The 22,610-nt window shown below is 43.4% G+C and overlaps 1 protein-coding gene across 1 annotated transcript in view; it reads left to right on the top strand.

The window, feature by feature from the left end:
* Positions 1–17,005: 17,005 nt before the first annotated feature.
* NPFFR1 (neuropeptide FF receptor 1) overlaps positions 17,006–22,610 on the top strand; it is a 402,077-nt gene continuing 396,472 nt past the window's right edge. Inside the window, exon 1 of the mRNA XM_082268073.1 lies at positions 17,006–17,489. Within this exon, the coding sequence (XP_082124199.1) occupies positions 17,483–17,489 (7 nt within the window). The 5' untranslated portion in view covers positions 17,006–17,482. The remainder of the gene's footprint in view (positions 17,490–22,610) is intronic.

Genomic DNA, 22,610 nt, shown 5'->3' with positions numbered 1-22,610 from the left:
TTTTTTCCCATAATTTCCCATTTTTTAACATTATGGTTTAGCCAGCCAGGTTTGTCTTTGTCTCTTCTAAATGTATTTCCCATAGGAATGCACTGCAAGATGCATTTGTTTAATATGTTCCTAAAGCATTCCCATTTTTCCTCCGTGGTCAGTGTTCCCAGGGTTTTGTCCCAGTTTACCCTTTCCATCATTGAGCACAATTTGGGAAAGTTTGCCCTTCTGAAGTTTTAGTGTTCTTATGTTCTCTCTTGCCTTGTTATATTGTTATTTACGCTAAATGTTGTCCTGGACTCCTACCTCCGAGATTAGGTCTGGGTCATTAGTGATCAATAGATCTCGGACTGCATTTTCTCTAGTAGGAGAATCCACCAACTGATACATGTAGTTGTCCTGTAACGTTTCCATGAATAGACGGGCCTTCTGTGAGTGTGTAGTCCCCTCTTCCCAGTCAATGTCGGGATAATTGAAGTCCCCCAATATGATGACTGATCCAGTTTTTCCACGTTACCCAAGAGTGATATAAATTCCAGCTCTACCTCCTCCCTTTGGTTGGGTGGCCTATAGCAAACCCCCACAATTACTTTTTCCTTTACTTCTTCCCTATGGAGTTCTACCCACACGGATTCTAACTCCATACTCATCCCTTCCATAATATCACTCCTTTCTATCAACCTTACATTATTATTGACATAGAGACATACCCCTCCCCCTCTTTTTCCTACCCTGTCCTTCCGGTACACCGAATACCCTTGGATATTGGCCAGCCAGTCATGTGAGGGGTCGAACCAAGTTTCCGTTATTCCCACAAGGTCTATGTCCTCCTCATGTACTAACATTTCCAACTCATCCATTTTATTAGCTAGGCTCCTGGCATTTGCATATACCCCTCTTCGTTTTGTGAAAGTTGATAGTGAATGGTGATTATTTTTATTTCTGTTTGGTCTGAGGTTTTCCCGCACAGACCCCCCAATTGACGTAATGGAACTAATGTTGCTGCTGACTCTACTACTACCTTCTGTCCTTTGCTCCCTCCTGCCCTCCCCCCTTCTCCTAGTTTAAAAGCCCCTCCAACTTGGTGGCCATCTTGCTCCCCAAAAGAGCTGTACCATCCCCATTAAGGTGCAGCCCATCCTTACTAAAGAGCCGGTAGGCGACTGAGAAGTCAGCCCAGTTCTCCAGGAACCCAAACCCTTCCTTCCTAAACCAGTTCCTCAGCCACTTGTTAAGTTCCCTAATCTCCTTCTGGCTCTCCGATGTGGCTCGAGGTATCGGCAGTATTTCAGAGAAAACCACCTTGGAGGTCCTATCCTCAATCTATTCCCTAAGTCCCTGAAATCGTTCTTTAGGATCCTCCACCTTCCTCTTACTTGGTCATTAGTGCCCACATGCACCATGGTCGAGCGCCCGGTAAACAACATACTGTTCGGCTACCGCGATCTTTTCGACAGATTGCCCTCCCTGTCCTCTTGATGATTCAGTCCCCCACTACAACAACCTGTCTAACCTTTCCTGAGTCTCGGCCCACCTTCTTCCTGGAGCCGCCACTCCCCTGGCAGCTGGGGGAGGGTGCCTGCTCCAGCACTGCCACCCCTGAGCTGATATCCCCCTCAACCTGCAACTTGGCAAATTTGTTAGGGTGTATCAACTCAGGACTGGCCTCCCTGGCACTCATCCCTCTACCCTTCTTAAAAGTCACCCAACTGCCTAGGGATGATCGAACTTTTGAAAAGTTTGGTTCGACCAGAACACCCGAACTTCCCAAAAGTTCGGCCCGGATTTCAGAACCCCATTGAAATCAATGGGACCCGAGCTTCGGTAATCAAAAAACACAATTTTGAAGCCCTAAAACCCAATAAATGCCCCTAAAAAGTGCCTAGGGTTCTGGGTCATGCCCCAGGGGGGACTATTAATCACACAAGAAAAAGTTCTTAAAAATTGTCGTTTTTGATAGAGAGCCAAATATTGAAAAAATTATTGAAAAAAAAAAAATGAGATTTCTTTGGATTTAGTGTCTGGGGGGGTCTAAAAAGTGAAGTTTCAGCTCTGTAGCATGTCCAGAACCAGAAAAAAAAAGTTTGTTTGTATTAGAATTGCAGTAGAGCAGGATAGTGGCTTTGTTTGTGGACGTGTTTGGAGGCAGGCGTGACATCTGAACTTCTGTGTAGGGGTATATATACACACACACGTATGTATACACATACACATATATAGGTGTGAAAGTAGCAGAACCCTATGGCTCCGCTAATGAAATTATTAACAGGCATAGGACTTCGCTCCTATCACACCTATATGTGTGTATGTGTATAAATACATATAAGTGTGTGTGTATATATAACCCTATACACAAGTTCAGATGTTATGCCTGCCTCCAAAGACGCCCAAAAAATGCCCAAAAAAACGCCTGCTACAAAAACGCCCAGGTGTGTTGTTGTAGGCATTTTTTGTATTATACACATACACACATATAGGTGTGATAGGAGCGGAGCCATATGCCTGTTAATTATTTGTATATATACATACACGTGTGTGTATATATACCCCTATACACAAGTTCAGATGTCATGCCTGACTCCAAACATGTCCTCAAAAAAGCCCAATAAACGCCTGCAGCAAAAAGCAGGCTGACCGGCGAGAAGCCATATCACTGCTCTGTAAGTCACATAAGAGAAACGATCTTTTCTCTATAGCGGTCACCCTGAAATGGAAGGGTTTGGTCACCCTGTCATAGCAGTCAGTGTCAGTTCCCCCTACACTACGCTACGGTCACCCTGGCACTTAACACTTTCCCTACAGAAACTAGATTTTTGAAGCTAAATAAAGTGGAAAATAGCACCCTAACTACACTAGATATCCCTTTCCTCACACTAATAATTGCTAAATGACACTTTTGAAGCAGAAGTAACAGAACTGCTTCCACTCTCTTCCATGTCCCTGTATTAAAATGCTAGGAATTTGGCGGGGCTATCTTATATACTAGGGGGCGTATTCACTAATGATTGGCCTCTGGACCCCCTAGTCACTCCAATCACATTCCTAGCATCCCCTCAATTGGCTTTTACTAATGGTTCTGGTCCAATCATGGGCTTTTAAAGCCCATTTCCTGTCCCATTGCATTTTGGTCGGTTCTGGTTGCCAAATTCCAAACTTTTTCAGCAAAAAGTTCTAAATTCGGCCGATCCTCGAACAGTCAATGTTCGGGTCGAACCGATGGTCGACCCGAACTGTTCGATCATCCCTAATCTCAATATCATCGAGTCTGTCTGGGATTACACGAAGAGACAGAAGGATTTGAGGCAGCCTACATTCACAGAAGATCTGTTAGTTTTATAAGATATTTGGAACAACCTACCTGCTGGGTTCCTTCAAAAACTGTGCGTAAGTGTACCTAGAAGAATTGATGTTAGTTTGAAACCAAAGGGGAGTCACACAAAATATTGATTTGATTTAGATTTTTTTTTTACTGTTTGCTCATCTTACATTTTGTAAATTAGTTAAAATATACATTTAAAAAATATATTTTTGAAAGCATTCTTAATTTAAAACATTTCTTCACACTTGCCTAAAACGTTTGCACAATACTGTGTATAAAATCATTGTCAACACATAAAGATGTGCAATGCAAAGTGGATTGTGATGTGTGATTTTCTGAGTTTTTCTATTAGTTTTAATCAGGCAAGATTAGGCATCTGCCTAATGTGCACCTGTGTCCAGAAACAAGTTACATATTCTCAGGGCCGAAACTAGGGGGAGCAGGGGGGCGTGTGTCCCAGGTGCCGCATTGAGGGAGGTGACACCACCCCATGCTCCAGGAGGTATATGTGGCCTCCCTGTCACCAGGCAAATCAGAGGCATAATGTTTCTAAGGCACTGTGGGAGTTAAAATCCAAATCCATAAAAAAAAACCCTCAGATGGCTTGTTGGGTGAAGCGGAGAACAAGGCAGGGTCCTCTCTCAGACTGATGAGGGTCCCACATGCCTTCTGCTCCAACCCAATCCTCATCACCCCCTTTATGACCTAGAGCAGAGCCACTGACTGTGATCCCCAGGGACACATGACCGCTCTCACCAAACATCCTGCCCCTCCTCCCTCAAAAGTGACATATCACAGCCCCTGATGCTCGCAGAGATTGGTGCAGAGTGACCCAGCCAGGTGATCAGTGATGAGGGGCACCATCCTCCTGAGCTGCTAAATGGAGACTCCCTCCTGCCCTAGGCCCCATTAGATGAGCAATACTACATCACATCCCTCCATGTGAGGCTGGGGGGAAGGGATTGAGAGAGTAAGGATTGGGAATTGAGATGACAATGTAAAGTAAGGAAAAGGAGACAAGTATTAGAAGAGGGTAAGAAAGAATGATCATTATGAGGAGGAGAATGAGGATAATAGTAAGGAGGATAATAGAGATGACAGAAGTAGAGTAAGAAAGTGATGGGAGCTGGGCAGGGGGCACAAATGCCCGTGTCCTAAACCCAGGAGTGGGTAAACATGTAAGGGTACACCGCTTTGCCTACAGCCTCTGCTTGCTTGCAGTACAGTGCGGGCGGACGGCCGGCAAGTGGTTTAACATCATTGTTTTTTTTTTTTTTATTGTCAGGATTTTTGTCTACACAGGAAAAGGGGCATTTTGGCATTTTCCTAAACCACCATCTTCCTGCCACCCCTCTTCCCTCCACAATGCCATTCAAATTGATTAATTTGCCACTTCAGCCTAGTAAATTTTGCTGTAAGTACATTACTTTTAATAAAGCAGTGCAGTATGTTGTGGTATTCAGTGCCGGGACAAGGTCACCCAGCACCCAGGGCAAAAATGTCAAACTGTGCTCCCCCTTCCTTAACCACTTCCATACAGAGCAGTTTGACACCCTTCCTGCCCAGACCAATTTTCAGCTTTCAGCACTCTCACACTTTGAATGACAATTGCTCAGTCATGCTACACTGTAACCAAACAAATTTTTTATCATTTTTTTCACACAAATAGAGCTTTCTTTTGGTGGTATTTGATCACAACTGGGGTTTTTTTTTTTTCGTGATATATGCAAAAAAAGAGCAAAAATTTTGAAAAAAAAACACTTTTTTTTAGTTTCAATTATAAAATTTTGCAAAAAATTAATTTTTCTTCATACATTTGGGCCAAAATGTATACTGATACATGTCTCTGGTAAAATTAACCCAAATTAGTGTATATTATTTAGTCTGTGTGAAAGTTATTGAGTCTAGAAGCTATGGTACCAATTACTGAAAATTGATCACACCAGAAGTACTGACTGCCTATCTCCTTTCTTGAGGCCCTGAAATGTCAGGACAGTACAAATACCGCCCAAATGACCCCTTTTTGTAAAGTAGACAGTCCAAGATATTTAGTAAGAGGCATGGTGGGTTTTTTGAAGTTGTAATTTTTTCCCACAATTCTTGGGAAAATGAAGAAAAAAAATTTTTTTTCTTTTTTTCCCACAAAGTTGTCAATTTATAAGCTATTTCTAACACATAGCATGTACACAGCAAAAATTACACCCAAAAATACATTCTGCTACTCCTTCCGAGTATGGCGATACCACATGTGTGAGACTTTTACACAGCCTGGCCACAAAAAGATACTCCACGTCCAAGAAGCACCTTCAGGCGTTCTAGGAGCATAAATACACATAAAACTTTCTTACTACCTATCACACTTTTCAAGGCCCTAGAGCACCAATACAATGGAAAAGTCCACAAAATGACCCCATTTTGGAAAGAAAACACTCCAACGTATATTCTATGAGGCATTATGGGTCCTTTGAACATGTCATTTTTTTCCACAGGTTTTTGGAAAATGTGGGAAAAAAATGAAAACTTTTTTTTTTACACAAAGTTGTCAATTTATAGGATATTCCTAACACATAGCATGTACACAGCAAAAATGACACCCCAAAATTCATTCTGCCACTCCTCCTGAGTATGGCAATACCACATGTGTGAGACTTTTTCACAGCCTAGCCATATAGAGGGGCCTAACATCCAAGGAGCATCATCATGCATCCTAGCCACTTGCCTAGGCCTATTTTTGACATTTGGTGTTTACAAGCTAAAATCAGTTGTTTTGCTAGAAAACTGCTTAGAACCCCCAAACGTTATATATTTTTTTTTAGCAGTGACCCTAGAGATTAAAATGGAGATTATTGCAATATTTTTTATCACACCGTATTTGCGCAGCGTTCTTCCAAACGCAATTTTTTTGGAAAAAATTCACTTTTTTTAATTAAAAAATAAGAAACCAGTAAAGTTAGCCCAATTTTTTTCCATAATGTGAAAGATAATGTTACGCCGAGTAAATAGATACCCAACATGTCATGTTTCAAAATTGCGCACGCTCACGGAATGGCGACAAACTTTGGTACTTAAAAATCCCCATAGGCGACAATTTAAAAATTTCTACAGGTTGCCATCCTTGAGTTACAGAGGAGGTCTAGGGCTCAAATTATTCCCCTTGCTCTAACGATCGCGGCGATACCTCACATGTGTGGTTTGAACACCGTTTTTTTTTTTTTTTACTATTTATTTTATTTATTATTTTTTATTTTTACACCGTTTAACAAAAAAAAAAAAAAAAGGATCATTTTTATTTCTATTACAAGAAATGTAAACATTACTTGTAATAGAAAAAGGCACGACAGGACCTCTTTTTTGTGAGATCTGGGGTCAAAAAGTCCTCAGATCTCACAAGTACACTAAAAGATAGAAAGAAAAAAAAAAAAAAAAAAAAATTATTATATAAAATGAAAAAAAAAAAAAAGGACCTTTAAACCGGTTGCTAGGCAACAACATTTTCTGTAGCTCCGGTCCTCCAAGACCATAGAGTCAAGTGAGGGCAAGCTTGCCCTCACTCGACATCCTGTCTGTGAGGATCCGGGACCGGATCGTTTTCCCCGCTGCCGGCGGGTCCGGTAAGCGGGGAAAAAGACCGGACGCGGCGGGAGGGGGGGGGGCACCTCTTCCGCCATCCCAGAAGGGTGATCCCACGGCGAATTCGCCACTGGGACCACCCTTATCGGAAAGCCAACCGTCCACCGTTTAAAAAAATACCAGGGTTATGGCAGCTATCTGCTGCCATAACACCGGTATTTAGGTTTAAACGGAGGACGTATATAAACCTTTTTTTGACTTAGACATGGTGGCTGTATGAAGGGCGACAGGTACTCGGGTACTTTGTTGGGCAGGTGACAGGTACTCTGGTACTGATGAGCAGGTGGCAGGTACTCGGGTACTCCGATAGGCAGGTGACAGGTACTCGGATACTCTGATGGGCAGGTGACAGGCAGGTGATAGGTACTGATGAGTAGTACTGATACTGATAGGTGATACTGATACGTGATAGGTACTGATGAGTACTGATGAGTAGTGATGGGTACTGATGAGCAGGCGGCAAGTACTCGGGTACTTCAGGCGTCAGGTACTCTGATGAGCAGGTGGAAGGTACTCGGGTACTCTGATGGGTAGGTGACAGGTACTCAGGTACTCTGATGACGGGTACTCCGTTGACAGGTACTCAAAGTACCCGAGTATCCGTCATCAGAGTACCCGAGTATCTGTCATCAGAGTACCCGAGTACCTGTCATCAGAGTACCCGAGTACCCGTCATCAGAGTACACGAGTACCCGTCATCAGAGTACCCGAGTACCTGTCATCAGAGTACCCAAGTACCTGTCATCAGAGTACCCGAGTACCTGTCATCAGAGTACCCAAGTACCTGTCATCAGAGTACCCGGGTACCTGTCATCAGAGTACCCGAGTACCTGTCATCAGAGTACCCAAGTACCTGTCATCAGAGTACCCAAGTACCTGTCATCAGAGTACCCGGGTACCTGTCATCAGAGTACCCGAGTACCTGTCATCAGAGTACCAGAGTACCCGTCATCAGAGTACCCGAGTACCCGTCATCAGAGTACCCGAGTACCCGTCATCAGAGTACCAGAGTACCCGTCATCAGAGTACCCGAGTACCTGTCATCAGAGTACCCGAGTACCTGTCATCAGAGTACCTGATGGGCTGGTGACAGGTACTCGGGTACTTTGATGGGCTAGTGACAGGTACTCTTTATTGGGGGGGGGCAATCAGTGTGTTTGGGGTGCACTATGATTGGTAACTAGCTGTTACCACACTCTCCTCCTCACACAGGATCAGTGTGTGATGAGGAGAACACGGTGACAGCTAGTTACCGTGTTCTCTGTTGACATTTGTGACCGGCTGTGATTGGACACAGTCGGTCACGTGGTAAAGAGCCAATTTCATTGGCTCTTTACCTAGATCGGGGATCGACTCTGTCCGAGGGACGAGCCTCGTCCCCGATCGCTGCTCTGCGCGCCCCCGGGGGCGCACATTGCAGAGAGAACGAGCGGCTCGTGCTGGAGCCGCTCATGTGATCGACTGTGATTGACACAGCCGATCACGTGGTAAACAGCCAATTTCTATTGGCTGTTTACCTTGATCAGGGATGGGCTATGTCCGAGGGACGAGCCTCACCCCCGATCACCGCGCTGCGCGCCCCCGGGGGCGCGCAGTAGCAGCTAGAGCGGGCGGACGTCATATGACGCCCGCCCGGATCCGTACAACCACCATGCCGACGTCATATTACTATGACTCGGTATGGAAGTGGTTAAAGGTAAGGGTCAGAGTGCCCCCATCCTTGCAATAAACCATTGCGCCCAGGGCAGCCACTCCTTCTGCCCACCCCTCGCCCCGGCCCTGCTGGTATTGCACTATAGTGTGCTTTATTCTTTTTATATATACGGGGTATCCTGCGGTTGGTACCGAACTGGGCAGAGTGGTGATAGGCTGCAGTCTACTTTCTCCACTGCAGGTAGCACTCTTCCATTGCAGTTGGAGAGGAAGTCAAGAGAAACATGTTTTCCTGGGTCACTGGGGAAGTTATCCAATTGGATGCTGCTGCCCCATGTGGCTTTAGCAGCCATTTTGGGTCAGGCAGAGCCTATTTAAGGCCCTGGCTCCCAAGCTGTGCATTTTATGAGTGGGTAGAGTATTGACAGGTACCCCACCTATTAGGGACAGAACTAGCATCAGGGAAAGGTTTCTGATGGGGGAGGGGAAGCAGAGGGCTCTCAACTTTTATGGACATCTTCCTGTTTGGGCACAAGATAGTCAGTCTGCATTCTGTCTCTCCTAACAGGCAATGTCAGTTCAGCCGAAACCTGCTCTGTACACAATGGGCTGTCTCCCACAGGGTTTATTGTGAACTATCTTATTATGCATTATTTCAATAAAATTTCATTCATCACTCTTGGGATTGTGTGTGTTATTGCCACCGCACCGCTCTGCACCCAACTTACAGGCCGCCCTTGGGAGAAAGCTACTATACCTGCAGTGTTGCTTTTTGAGTGAAGTGGCTACAAATATTTGGCACATGACAATCGCCTGTGACCTTAGAATATAAAGAGATCACATTTTTTGGTAAGCAGATGAGATCTGTCTTGGTGATAAAACACTAAAGTTGGTGCAAACAGCTTGCAGTGGATCTGCACAAGTTTATCAGGGTTCAATTTTGTTGAACTTTTTGTATGAAATTTATGTTTTATGCATATTATTATTTATTGTACTAGCACTTTGGAATGTATGTACTGTATATATAAAAGTGATTGTAAAAGTAAATTAAAAAAAAACTTTAACAAACGTCATACTTACCCGCTCTGTGTAATGGTTTGCACAGAGAAGCTCTGATCCTCCTCTTCTTGGGTCCCCCCCTGGCTCCTTCCCCCTGCCAAGTGCCCCCATAGCAAGCTTTCAATGCTTCTTCGAACAATTTCAGATCCTCCTTACGTACCACTGTGCCATTAGAAGCTTGTGTGCAGTCAGGTGGAAGAACTTCATTATTTTGATTGGAAGCAATAAGGGTGCTTACCAAAACAGGAATTTCTTTAGAAAGAGGTACAGGAGGGTTTTTAGAACGAGGTACAGAGTTCACTGGAGCTGAAGGAGGGGCTTCCCCAAGGTCATTGGGTTCAACAATTGCCAAAGTCTGGGTGCCCTTTTTAGACACAGAACGAGGACAGGGCTGACAACAACCTTGGCAGGTTCCAGGCTGTTTTACTGGGAAAACAGGACGGATCTGCATGGTCCCCACTGGGAGAGCCTTAGGCCTAGATGGACGAGTTGGGCAAAATGTAATAAAATGTCCCCCCTCTCCACAATAGAAACAAAGGCCGCAGTTTCTCCTATGGTCTTTTTTTTTTTTTTAAAGACAGCCTGGTATGCACAGCACCGATCTCCATAGGCTCTTCTTCCTCCTCTGAAGGATCAGGACTTATTGGAGGTGTGTCAGGGTGGCAAGGCTGACTGTTAAAGGCAGGCTTGTACCGTGACCAGGCAGAGCCATTATATTCATATGGTTTTCTTTTTTCTCTAGGTACCCGGGGTCTGCGGGAACCTGGAGCAGGCTTGGCAGTAACTTTCTGGGAGGAAAAACATTGAGAGTCCATAGCAGCTAAAAATGACTCCCAATTGTCCAAGATAGGACTTTTCTCCTGCAGGTTTTTGTATGCCCATGTTTTCATCTTTCCGGAAAGCAAATTAATAGCAGAATGAACCTTGATGAAATCATTGTAGTAGGTCCTGGGCTTAAGAACAAACAGGAGCTCACAATCCATCCGGAAAGTTGAAAATGCGGAACGGGAACCATCAAATCTATCAGGTAACAGGACATAGGGTTCTGGGGGTTGGGCAGCAGTAAGCTGTGATACACAAGCTAATTGCTGTGTTAGGGTGTGGTTCTCTTTTTGTACTTTATAGACTGTGTGTACAAGTGCCTCCACTTTTTGGGTTAAATGCTTGACTTGAGTGGCCATATCTGCTGGATCCATTTTTTTCGGGTTCGTGCAATCTGTAACGCTCTGGGTTCTTAGTTCAATGGGGCTGGATCTACAGCTGCAGAATTCCACTCAGTAGTCTTGTAGAGATATGTTAAATCACCTGATCCAACACTCTTGACTCATCACAGTGGTTCAGCCTGATTCAGTATGCACATACACAAACACTCAGTTAATGATATTGCAGGAGTGATAGGTAATTATGCAAGTAGCAGTGAAATGATACACTGAAGGTATAGGCTTTGAAGAGTGACAGTAGATGATGATAAGCACTCAGATAGTGATGTTGCAGGAGTGATAGTAGATGATGATAGGTAGAAGTAATAGTTACAATGGATAACACAGGTATGTTAGTCTCTTTGTAGGTGTGTGGAGGTAGGTTGGTAACTGATGCGAGAATCGGATATAGCTGGTAACCGATGTGAGAATCGGATAGGGCTGGTAACTGATGTGAGAATCAGCTAGGCTGGTAACCGATGTGAGAATCGGATAGGGCTGGTAACCGATGTGAGAATCGGATAGGCTGGTAACCGATGTGGGAATCGGATAGGCTGGTAACCGATGTGAGAATCGGATAGGCTGGTAACCGATGTGAGAATCGGAAACCGATGTGAGAATCGGATAGGCTGGTAACCGATGTGAGAATCGGATAGGCTGGTAACCGATGTGAAAATCGGATAGGCTGGTAACCGATGTGGTGTTCAGAGGTATGCACAAACAGAGTTGCAGGGTAACAGATAGCAGTAGACACAAGAGCTAGCAATCTAGTTCAGGAATGCAGGGTTTAGTAAGCAGTAGGCACAAGAGCTAGCAATCTAGTTTAGTAATGCAGGTGATAGATACTAGAGAGCATGTATCCTAGAGCTAGCAACAGTTTTGTAATGCAGGTATTAGTTAGCAAGTGTTGTTGATAAGAGGGGGTCCCCTGTGGGTTACTTATCAATAGCAAGTAGTGAGGGAGTGCAGGACAAGGTAGCGAGGCTCCGGTCAATCCAGGTATAGGGTATGTAGCTGGAAGATTCGGCAGCGTCAGGTTAGGCAGGTATCAGGAGCGGTTGCACGAACAATGTGTGAGTGCAGACCATCAGTTGAAATAGCCACTCAGTGCGGCGCCTGATGATGATGTCAGCCCTGTTAAAGGAATACACACCTATATGCGTTCCACCTACCTGAGTGGTGGAACGCAACCCGGAAGTGAGGTGATAGAAAGGCACTGAGAGTACCAGGATCTTACAGTACCCCCCCCCCCCCCCCCCCCGTCAGGCCGGCTCCAGAAGGCCTCTAAAGCTGGTTTTTAGGGTGTCTGCTATAGGACCCCCGAGTAAATCCGGACGCATGAACATCAGTAGTAGTCATAGCTTTCAATGCTTCTTCGAACAATTTCAGATCCTCCTTACATACCACTGTGCCATTAGAAGCTTGTGTGCAGTCAGGTGGAAGAACTTCATTATTTTGATTGGAAGCAATAAGGGTGCTTACCAAAACAGGAATTTCTTTAGAAAGAGGTACAGGAGGGTTTTTAGAACGAGGTACAGAGTTCACTGGAGCTGAAGGAGGGGCTTCCCCAAGGTCATTGGGTTCAACAATTGCCAAAGTCTGGGTGCCCTTTTTAGACACAGAACGAGGACAGGGCTGACAACAACCTTGGCAGGTTCCAGGCTGTTTTACTGGGAAAACAGGACGGATCTGCATGGTCCCCACTGGGAGAGCCTTAGGCCTAGATGGACGAGTTGGGCAAAATTTAATAAAATGTCCCCCCTCTCCACAATAGAAACAAAGGCCGCAGTTTCTCCTATGGTCTTTTTTTTTTAAAGACAGCCTGGTATGCACAGCACCGATCTCCATAGGCTCTTCTTCCTCCTCTGAAGGATCAGGACTTATTGGAGGTGTGTCAGGGTGACAAGGCTGACTGTTAAAGGCAGGCTTGTACCGTGACCAGGCAGAGCCATTATATTCATATGGTTTTCTTTTTTCTCTAGGTACCCGGGGTCTGCGGGAACCTGGAGCAGGCTTGGCAGTAACTTTCTGGGAGGAAAAACATTGAGAGTCCATAGCAGCTAAAAATGACTCCCAATTGTCCAAGATAGGACTTTTCTCCTGCAGGTTTTTGTATGCCCATGTTTTCATCTTTCCGGAAAGCAAATTAATAGCAGAATGAACCTTGATGAAATCATTGTAGTAGGTCCTGGGCTTAAGAACAAACAGGAGCTCACAATCCATCCGGAAAGTTGAAAATGCGGAACGGGAACCATCAAATCTATCAGGTAACAGGACATAGGGTTCTGGGGGTTGGGCAGCAGTAAGCTGTGATACACAAGCTAATTGCTGTGTTAGGGTGTGGTTCTCTTTTTGTACTTTAGAGACTGTGTGTACAAGTGCCTCCACTTTTTGGGTTAAATGCTTGACTTGAGTGGCCATATCTGCTGGATCCATTTTTTTCGGGTTCGTGCAATCTGTAATGCTCTGGGTTCTTAGTTCAATGGGGCTGGATCTACAGCTGCAGAATTCCACTCAGTAGTCTTGTAGAGATATGTTAAATCACCTGATCCAACACTCTTGACTCATCACAGTGGTTCAGCCTGATTCAGTATGCACATACACAAACACTCAGTTAATGATATTGCAGGAGTGATAGGTAATTATGCAAGTAGCAGTGAAATGATACACTGAAGGTATAGGCTTTGAAGAGTGACAGTAGATGATGATAAGCACTCAGATAGTGATGTTGCAGGAGTGATGGTAGATGATGATAGGTAGAAGTAATAGTTACAATGGATAACACAGGTATGTTAGTCTCTTTGTAGGTGTGTGGAGGTAGGTTGGTAACTGATGCGAGAATCGGATATAGCTGGTAACCGATGTGAGAATCGGATAGGGCTGGTAACTGATGTGAGAATCAGCTAGGCTGGTAACCGATGTGAGAATCGGATAGGGCTGGTAACCGATGTGAGAATCGGATAGGGCTGGTAACCGATGTGAGAATCGGATAGGCTGGTAACCGATGTGGGAATCGGATAGGCTGGTAACCGATGTGAGAATCGGATAGGCTGGTAACCGATGTGAGAATCGGATAGGCTGGTAACCGATGTGAGAATCGGATAGGCTGGTAACCGATGTGGTGTTCAGAGGTATGCACAAACAGAGTTGCAGGGTAACAGATAGCAGTAGACACAAGAGCTAGCAATCTAGTTCAGGAATGCAGGGTTTAGTAAGCAGTAGGCACAAGAGCTAGCAATCTAGTTTAGTAATGCAGGTGATAGATACTAGAGAGCATGTATCCTAGAGCTAGCAACAGTTCTGTAATGCAGGTATTAGTTAGCAAGTGTTGTTGATAAGAGGGGGTCCCCTGTGGGGTACTTATCAATAGCAAGTAGTGAGGGAGTGCAGGACAAGGTAGCGAGGCTCCGGTCAATTCAGGTATAGGGTATGTAGCTGGAAGATTCGGCAGCGTCAGGTTAGGCAGGTATCAGAAGCGGTTGCACGAACAATGTGTGAGTGCAGACCGTCAGTTGAAATAGCCACCTGATGATGATGTCAGCCCTGTTAAAGGAATACACACCTATATGCGTTCCACCTACCTGAGTGGTGGAACGCAACCCGGAAGTGAGGTGATAGAAAGGCACTGAGAGTACCAGGATCTTACATCCCTATGTATCCATAATTAGGATTGAACATGTAACATGTTCCATCTTCTGCCCCCCCTGCCCCCCAATTCCCACCCCCCTGTGACAGTGGGCAGGGGTTCATCTCCCGTCACCTGCTGTCACCTTTTAGGAACCGCATAGCTGTGCGGGGCTTCACCCACACAGCTGCATCATTCGTTCACAAATTCCTGTGAGTGAATGAACTACATGTACCATCTGCGACCAAAGCAGGTGGACTTGTAGTTTCAGTGGGCTGTGAGGGAGCCTGGTGAGTGCTCTCATAGTCCAGTGGCATGTCCTCCAGCTTTAATATAGAAAGCTGGAGGATATGTCTGCAGGAGCTCACATTGCACCCTTGATCTGCTGATCACAGACGCAGTACTTTCCAGGCTCCTACATGAAAAAATAAATAAATAAATGCACATTTTTTCTGAAAACATATGTGCATTTCTTAGTTTTTCTATAAAGGGGAACATATCCTTTGAAATGGCACTTGGATGAAAAGCCCAATTTTTAAACAGTGGCTGCAAATAAAGTACTTAGCTGCAAATTCAGATTGTAATACCCTAGCATACCAGGGAGCATGTCCAAGAAGCGTACAATATGAGTGGGCACAGCTTCTCACAACTCCACCATTACACTAACAAATGTTTTTCAGTCCTGGCCTGCAGTAAAGAGATTTCTTTGTGTTTACCTTGCTTGTATCTCAGGAAAAAGATACAGGGGACCCAGCTGTAATATCTAATCTGTGGATGGGATGCCAAAGGAAGGAGCAACCAGACCTCATAAGCAAAGCTGCGAGACTAGGGAAAATTGGTGCCTGCTCGCCAGGGACTTCAGGATCTCCTACCTCCACACTGGAGCTCTCTGCAGAGCACCATTCTGGCTGATTCATTTCAGAAGGAGAATCAGAAACCAAGTCTCTAAGGTACTTAAAGCAGTACATACATCTCAAGTGAATCAAAAAAGGGTGGACTTGCAGAAACTCAGCGATAAAACAGCATGTATGGAAAGTCAAGGTACTGAGGTGGGGGACACTTTGCAACCACTTCTAGGCAAAAGCTCTAACTTGTGGAAGAGAGTTAAAATGGAGGAGGAAAAGGCTAACAACCTGGAAAACAGGCTGCATTGCAATACATTAGGTTGGTCTCCCTAAAGAAGTGGAGGGAAATAGTCTGTTTTATTGCTTTGAGCACTAATTTCTCTTGCAGTTTGGTAGTGATGACCTTCTTTTAATCTTTTTTAATGAAAATTATCAAACCAACAAATGACATCAAAAAGAACCAGTAATTGGATAACACATGGAATAATGTAACTTGAGACAACTAAAGAATGGTACATATAATTTCCAAATCCCGTGTTATCTTACAGAAGGAAAGATAGTCATTGTACAAAGTCTGGACTACTCCTAGCTGGGATGGTAATGATAACCTATCCTCCTGTTTTTTTACAGTGTGCCCAGATGCTTGCCTCCTTCTCTGTGTTTTCCAACATTTTTTATTATGAACTACAGGGGCAGGGACTATATTCTGCACAAGACCAGAGACAGGGGGACCCCTAAAAATGAATAAAACACTATGGTCTCCCACTACTCTACACCATGCAAGTGAGAAGGTAAAGCACCCAGTCTCAGGTGGTTAAAAACAAGGTACACTCCGCAGGGTGGCACAGTAGCTTAGCACCTTATGCTTTGCAACACTGGGGTCCTTGGTTTGGTCAGGAAAATATCTGCATGGAGTTTGCAAGTGCTTCCAGTGTTTGTGTGGGTTTCCCCTGGGTACTTTCCGTACTTTGGTTTCCTCCCACACTGCAAAGACATCTAAGGTTAAATGACTCATGTCTAGATTGACCCTAGTATGTGTGTACCAATTAGCCATGAATATGTATTAACACATTCTGCAAGTCAGTCCTAAGCCAAGCTAAAATGAACTACTGTATAACATTAGGTGCACACAATGGCAAAGCTACACTATTAAGAATTTTATGATGAGAAAGTCTAAAAACTAAAGTTACAAAAGATATGCAGCAAAAAATTAATCATTATAAGCAAAATTAGATGAATGCTAAAATTCCTAAATATAATTGTATAGAAGATATAGATAGCTCTATCTGTTACCAGTTTTTGTATATGAATCTCCTAATAGCATAGCATGAAAGAACTGATAAAAACATACAATTAGTTTGAGGATTTTATATCATGTATCTTTAAGTACAACTATATGGAGGGTTCAGCTACCTGTATAAGGGAAAGGGGGATAAGAGCCAAAGCCCCACGGTGAATGTGTATTGTTGGTATCCATAGCAATAAAAAAAACACAGTAGCAATCAGTCTGCAGACCCCAGCCTCTATAGGGAGGTAGCAATGTGCTCTGCATTGACGTTGGTGAGTCAGAGTCTAATGAAGGGAGGAAATTCGGAGCTGTGAATAGGATGGGGAGGAGAAACCTCAGCCATAAACCACTCGCTACTGTCAGTATCTCTGTCTATAAACAGGCAGGTACAGCATCCTAAGGCTGCATCTAAGCTTTCTTCACAGTTGCTCTCATCTCTACCTGCTGAGTGCACAGCTTGCCTTGTGGATTTAATCTAGATATTTCTTAGCTGGAAAAATGACTATTTTCATTAAATGAGTGATGGGTTAGTCAAAAAGAAATATTGTGACTGCCATGTTTTGTTTAATTTCCTATTTACATGCCAGAAACTTTAAAATACTTGGAAATCCATATTGTATTTAGTTCAACAGCTCTCACTGCTAATAATCTATGAATTTAGTTCCTGGAGCACGGTTACTGCAGAGTGCAGACGTGGGAATATTTGGATATGTTGTCTTGCAGTGAAACCACTGAAGGATCTTTGGGGCAATCTGGATGTTATATGGGTGTCTGCAGTAACTGCAGATGATCTAGAAACAAGGATCCAGACAGGGAAGCTTTCTTCTAATCCACACCAGCCTGAGGACACCACCTCTTGGGTTTAGAGGCACAATGGAAGGTAAGTACAATAATACTGATTTTGTTCTATACACACTTCTGATGATGATGTAAAAATTCCTTAACTGGACTACTGAAAACTCTAGGAACTGTTATTTATATAAAAGCATGCATGGTCTCAGTGGGGATGGCACGGACTAACAATTAATTTTTTGGTATATATATATATATATATATATATTTTTTTTTTTTTTTTATTATTATTATAAGAGCATGTTTTTGTTATTTATGACAATTGTTAGAGCACATCAGAGCTGTTCTAGGGATGACAGCACGTTTAAATCACTAGCTGTGGTGTTACTCACCAACCAGTCACGCAGTTTTAAGTTAGAAAGCTATAAATCAAATAAAAATTAAAACTGTGCAAATCCATTATTAAGCCACATGTCACTAATATTAAAAGCAACTGAAGTTATTAGTATATTAGTTATTGTGTATTCATTTATTAGATACACTAAGTGTCATCTGCAATTCGTACTTTGGATTTCATCAGTACACCGTTCAACCTGTTGTGTTCTCATTACAGTTTCACAGTGTGTCCGGAGCACACTTATAATTTTACAAAAGAAAGAGTTTGCTTGCCCTGTTGAAATAATTGAGAACTCAAAAAGGCTGATTTACTAATACAATTCAAAAGACAACCCTGTGCAGTAACCTAAGCAGATGCTGCTCAACCCAACAGAAGATGATATCTGATTTGCTGCTTAGGTGACAACACAGCATTGCTTTTGCACCATTCCAATACTGTTGACTGTGAAAAATATTGAATGTGTACATTGCTCAAACACTGCATTAACACTAGATAACAAAACCTACCCTCTAATTCATATTTCTTACCCCTTTAACACATTTAAATCACAGATTGAGTTTTTATATTGTCAAATAGCAAGCAATATGTGTGCAACAGGTAGCCTGTCGCTTTGATATGTTCTGAATTGCAATAACAAAGGGGTAAACAACTACAGTACTTTCCTATAATAATTGTACCATTTTCAAGTTTAAATACATTTATAAAGCTCTGGATTGTTTGCTAAGATTCACACACAAAAAAAAATAAAAACAGAAGGGAAGTACATACAAAGTGAATAATCTTCAAATGAAGAAAAACTTGGAAGCCAGTAACACTTTTATCCTTAGAAATCATTAGATAGCCTTGCAGCAGATAAATGTGTAAAAAAAAGATAAAACTCAATATTTATCGACAAATATACAGTACATAGTACATAGCATAGAATCAGAGAGAGATTATCTGCTTTGCCTTTCTTCGATCGTACTATGGAAGTAGAACATTAAAGAATACTTTAAGGGACTAATGCCTCAAGCATATTTACTGATTCATTCGCACCATTTGCTGAAACAAACAAAAATGAAAAACATAACCCCTACTAATATAGAAGGTTATCCTAGGTGAAAAAAAAAAACACCAGCGCAGGAGATAAAAGCCCCAACTAAATAGTTTCTTATTAAGCTAACCTAGAAGCAGCAATTAAAGGGAAACACTGAGATAGCTTTAGGGATTGTAATTTTTTTTACTTATTATTGGAAAATGGACCTTATATTAATTTTTAATAACCATGGTTTACTTGATGTTCTATTTTTTCATTAGGGTATTGCACAGCGGATTTGTAGGCTCATGTGTCAGACTGAAAACAATAGGAAGGATGCTAAATGCTCAATTAGTCTAAGCTGACTCATACTGTAGACTGCAAATTGAGACAAGGATATAAAGTGCAATCACTGTACTGCAGTACTAATCTGAAACTCTAACCTACATACAGGGCAGGGGCAAGGGGTGGGCAGGAGGTGAAGCTGCCCTGGGCACTGTTGTATCATGAGAGGTGGGAGCGCCTCAAGGATATTAGGGGGATTTGTGTAGGTAGGGGGAATTTATGGGGGTAGCAGGAAGTATGAATTGTGTTGGGGGGGGGGGGGGGTTTGTGCTAGTAGGGATGATTGGAGGGTATTTGTGCTAGGAGGGGAAATTTAGAGGACATTTGTGCTAGGAAGATAGATGGGGGGGGGGTACTTGTGCTGGGAGAGGGGGTTTGGAGTGAGGGGAGATGATGTGTACTGGGATGGGAAATTTGAGGGGCAGAGGATTTGTGCTAGTAGGAGTGATTTGTTTTTGTTTTGTTTTTTGTGAGGGGATCACTTTGTGAAGGGATTTCAGAGAGAGAGGATTTGAACTGGAAGGGGGGGGGGGGGGGTATTTGTTCTGGGAGGTGGCATTTCAGTAGGGGTGGATTTCTTCTGAGAGGAGGGGAATTTATGCTTAGCGGGTAAGCATGCAGATATATGCTAATTTTTTTGAGGGGGTGGGGGGTATTTCTGTTGACATATAATGCTCCTACATCTTGAGGGGGAGGGGAAGGCTCAGTTTGCCATGTTTGCCCTGGCCTCTAGATTACCTTGATGGCAAATAATATATTTTATGGTAGAAAAGATATCTATGTAAATATTGTATGTGAAATGCATAGTTAAATATCTTTTCAGTATTAGAAAACATTATTGCAACCCATATCTTGTCTACATAATTTAAACACAGAGTACCATAAACAAATTTTGAGCTTGTACCAAGCAAGAAGACAGAGTTGGGTCAGTGCACTTTAACCACTTGCCGACTACTCCATAGCAGATTTACTTTTACAGGGCGGCCGCACTTCTGTACTTCTGGGTTTTGGGCGTGAGTGCGCGCCGCCGTCGGCTCATTTCCGCTGTGATTTTACACTGCGGGAGTTGATCAGTGGGTCCCACGAACCCGATGTCTGCCGAGACTCGCCAATCGTTCGTTACACTGGCAGAATTCCAGTCTGCCTATGTAAACAAGGCAGATTGCCGTTCTGTCAGTATGGAAGATATGGATCCGGTGTTCCTCTAAAGCAGAAACACTGATCCATGTCTTCCATTAGTAAAAGCACCTCCCCCCACTAAACTGAAACATTAGTTAGGCACACAGTTAACCCTTTGCTCACCCCTGAAATGAACCCCTTCCCTGCCAGTGACATTAGTACAGTGACAGTGCATATTTTTAGCACTTATCACTGTAATAATGTCACTGATCCACAAAAAAGTGTCAGTTAGTTGTTCGATTTGTCCGCCGCAATATCGTGATCCCACTATACGTCGCCGATCGCCACCATTGCTAGTAAAAATAAAAAAATAATTAAGTAAAAATATCCCATAGCTTTTGGACACCCTAACGTTTTTGCGCAAACCAATCAATATACGCTTATTGGTGATTTATTAACCAAAATATGTAGCAGAATACATATTGGTCTAAACTGATGAAGACATTTGATTTTTTACATTTTTTTATTGGATGTGTTTTAAAACAGAAATTAAAAATATTGTTGTTTTTTTTTTTTTTTCAAAATTGTCGGCGGTTCGTTGTTTCTAGCGCAAAAAAATAAAAAACACAGAGGTGATCAAATACCACCAAAAGAAAGCTCTTTTTGTAGGGAAATAAAGGACATACATTTTATTTGGGTAAAGTGTCGCACCACCTCTCAATTGTCAGTTAAAGTAAAGCAGTGCCGTATCACAAAAAATGGTCTGGTCAGGAAGGGGGATAAACTTTCCAGAGGTGAAGTCGGTAAAGGGTCAGATCACTTTTAATTACATTAAAAAAGAAAATCCATATACTGTAAGTTTTGAGTGTACATTAAAAGGGTTTCTTCCATTTTTAAAAATGATCTTTACTTTTTAAGCTGCTTCTACCATGAGCTTCCCCTCTCCATCCTGCTTAGATGGCAAGATGTCTGACTACTGGAAGCGTTGCCCCAGCACCTCATGAAAGGCACAGTCTACTTTCTCTCTCCCTCACAGAACACTGAGCTCAGCTGGTGCTGAGAGACAGAGTGGACCATGCATGCATGGTTAGGCAAGTAGAGTTCTCATAGCCAAGTGGAGTGCCGGTCACTTGGCTGTAGATCGCCTGCTAAAGTACCTTTACCTCATCAGGGGTGGTCTCTCTGAGCTGAAGAAGGGAAAAGGGAGTTCTGGAAAAGGAGTTAAAGGGGCCTGTGCCTGCATCTAAGCATAGTGAGTAAATGAGCATTCTGCTACACTCCACCCTACTTGAACTTGCTGTTCCTGGCAAGTTTGCACACCATTATTATTTATCCTATGCAAAGTGCACAGGGTTCTTCCGAAAAAATCTTTCACAATGGGAGTTTTGACCTGACACCTTGGTGTAGGTGTGTTTTTAGTTTTTTTTTTTTTTTTGGAGGGTGGGGGATTTCTTCGCTCTGGATATTGCAGGCTGGCTTGCCTGGAATGAGCTGTCGTAGGACAACTCCATGGTGCTTGAAATTTTTCTTGCCGCTGTACACAACTACATTGGACTAGTACTCTGTCCCCAGCTTCCAGCTCTCTTTACCCCACCCATAGCCAGTTTATAGAAAACTGTGGAACTTAACACAGGTGTCTTTTTCACTCCTGCATCCAGCAGTGGCGGCTGGTGCTCAAAATTTTTTTGGGGGGGGCGCAAAAAGAAAAATGTAATAGGTATTGCTTCGCATCAAAAAACGCAGTAAAAAATTACGTGACTTTGAAGTCATGGTACAGGCATGGCACAGGTGATGGTATAGGCATGGCATAGGTGATGGTACAGGCATGGCACAGGTGATGGTACAGGAGATGGTATAGGCATGGCACAGATATGGTATAGGCATGGCACAGATATGGTATAGGCATGTCACAGGTCATGGTACAGGAGATGGTATATGCCCCCTTTCAATGCAGTGACCAGTGTACATGCCCCCTTTCAATGCAGTGACCATCGTACATGCCCCCTTTCAATGCAGTGACCAGCGTACATGCCCCCTTTCAATGCAGAGACCAGCGTGCATGCCCCCTTTAATGCAGAGATCAGCGTGCGTGCCCCCTTCAATGCAATGAATATTGTGCTGTGCCCCCTTCAATGCAATGAACACTGTGCTATGTCCCCTTTAATGCAATAAACACTGTGCCCCCTTCAATGCAATGAACACTGTGCTGTGCCCCCACAATGCAGAGTTCAGCATGCATGCCCCCTTCAATGCAACTGTGCTGTGCCCCCTTCAATGCAATGAACAATGTGCTGTGCCCCCTTCAATGCAATAAACACTGTGCTGTGACCCCT

Source organism: Pelophylax lessonae (genome assembly GCF_965119305.1).
Source record: "Pelophylax lessonae genome assembly, chromosome: 9".
Classification (NCBI taxonomy): domain Eukaryota; kingdom Metazoa; phylum Chordata; class Amphibia; order Anura; family Ranidae; genus Pelophylax; species Pelophylax lessonae.
Note: the sequence above shows the minus strand (reverse complement) of the source record. Positions and strands in the feature narration are given on the sequence as shown.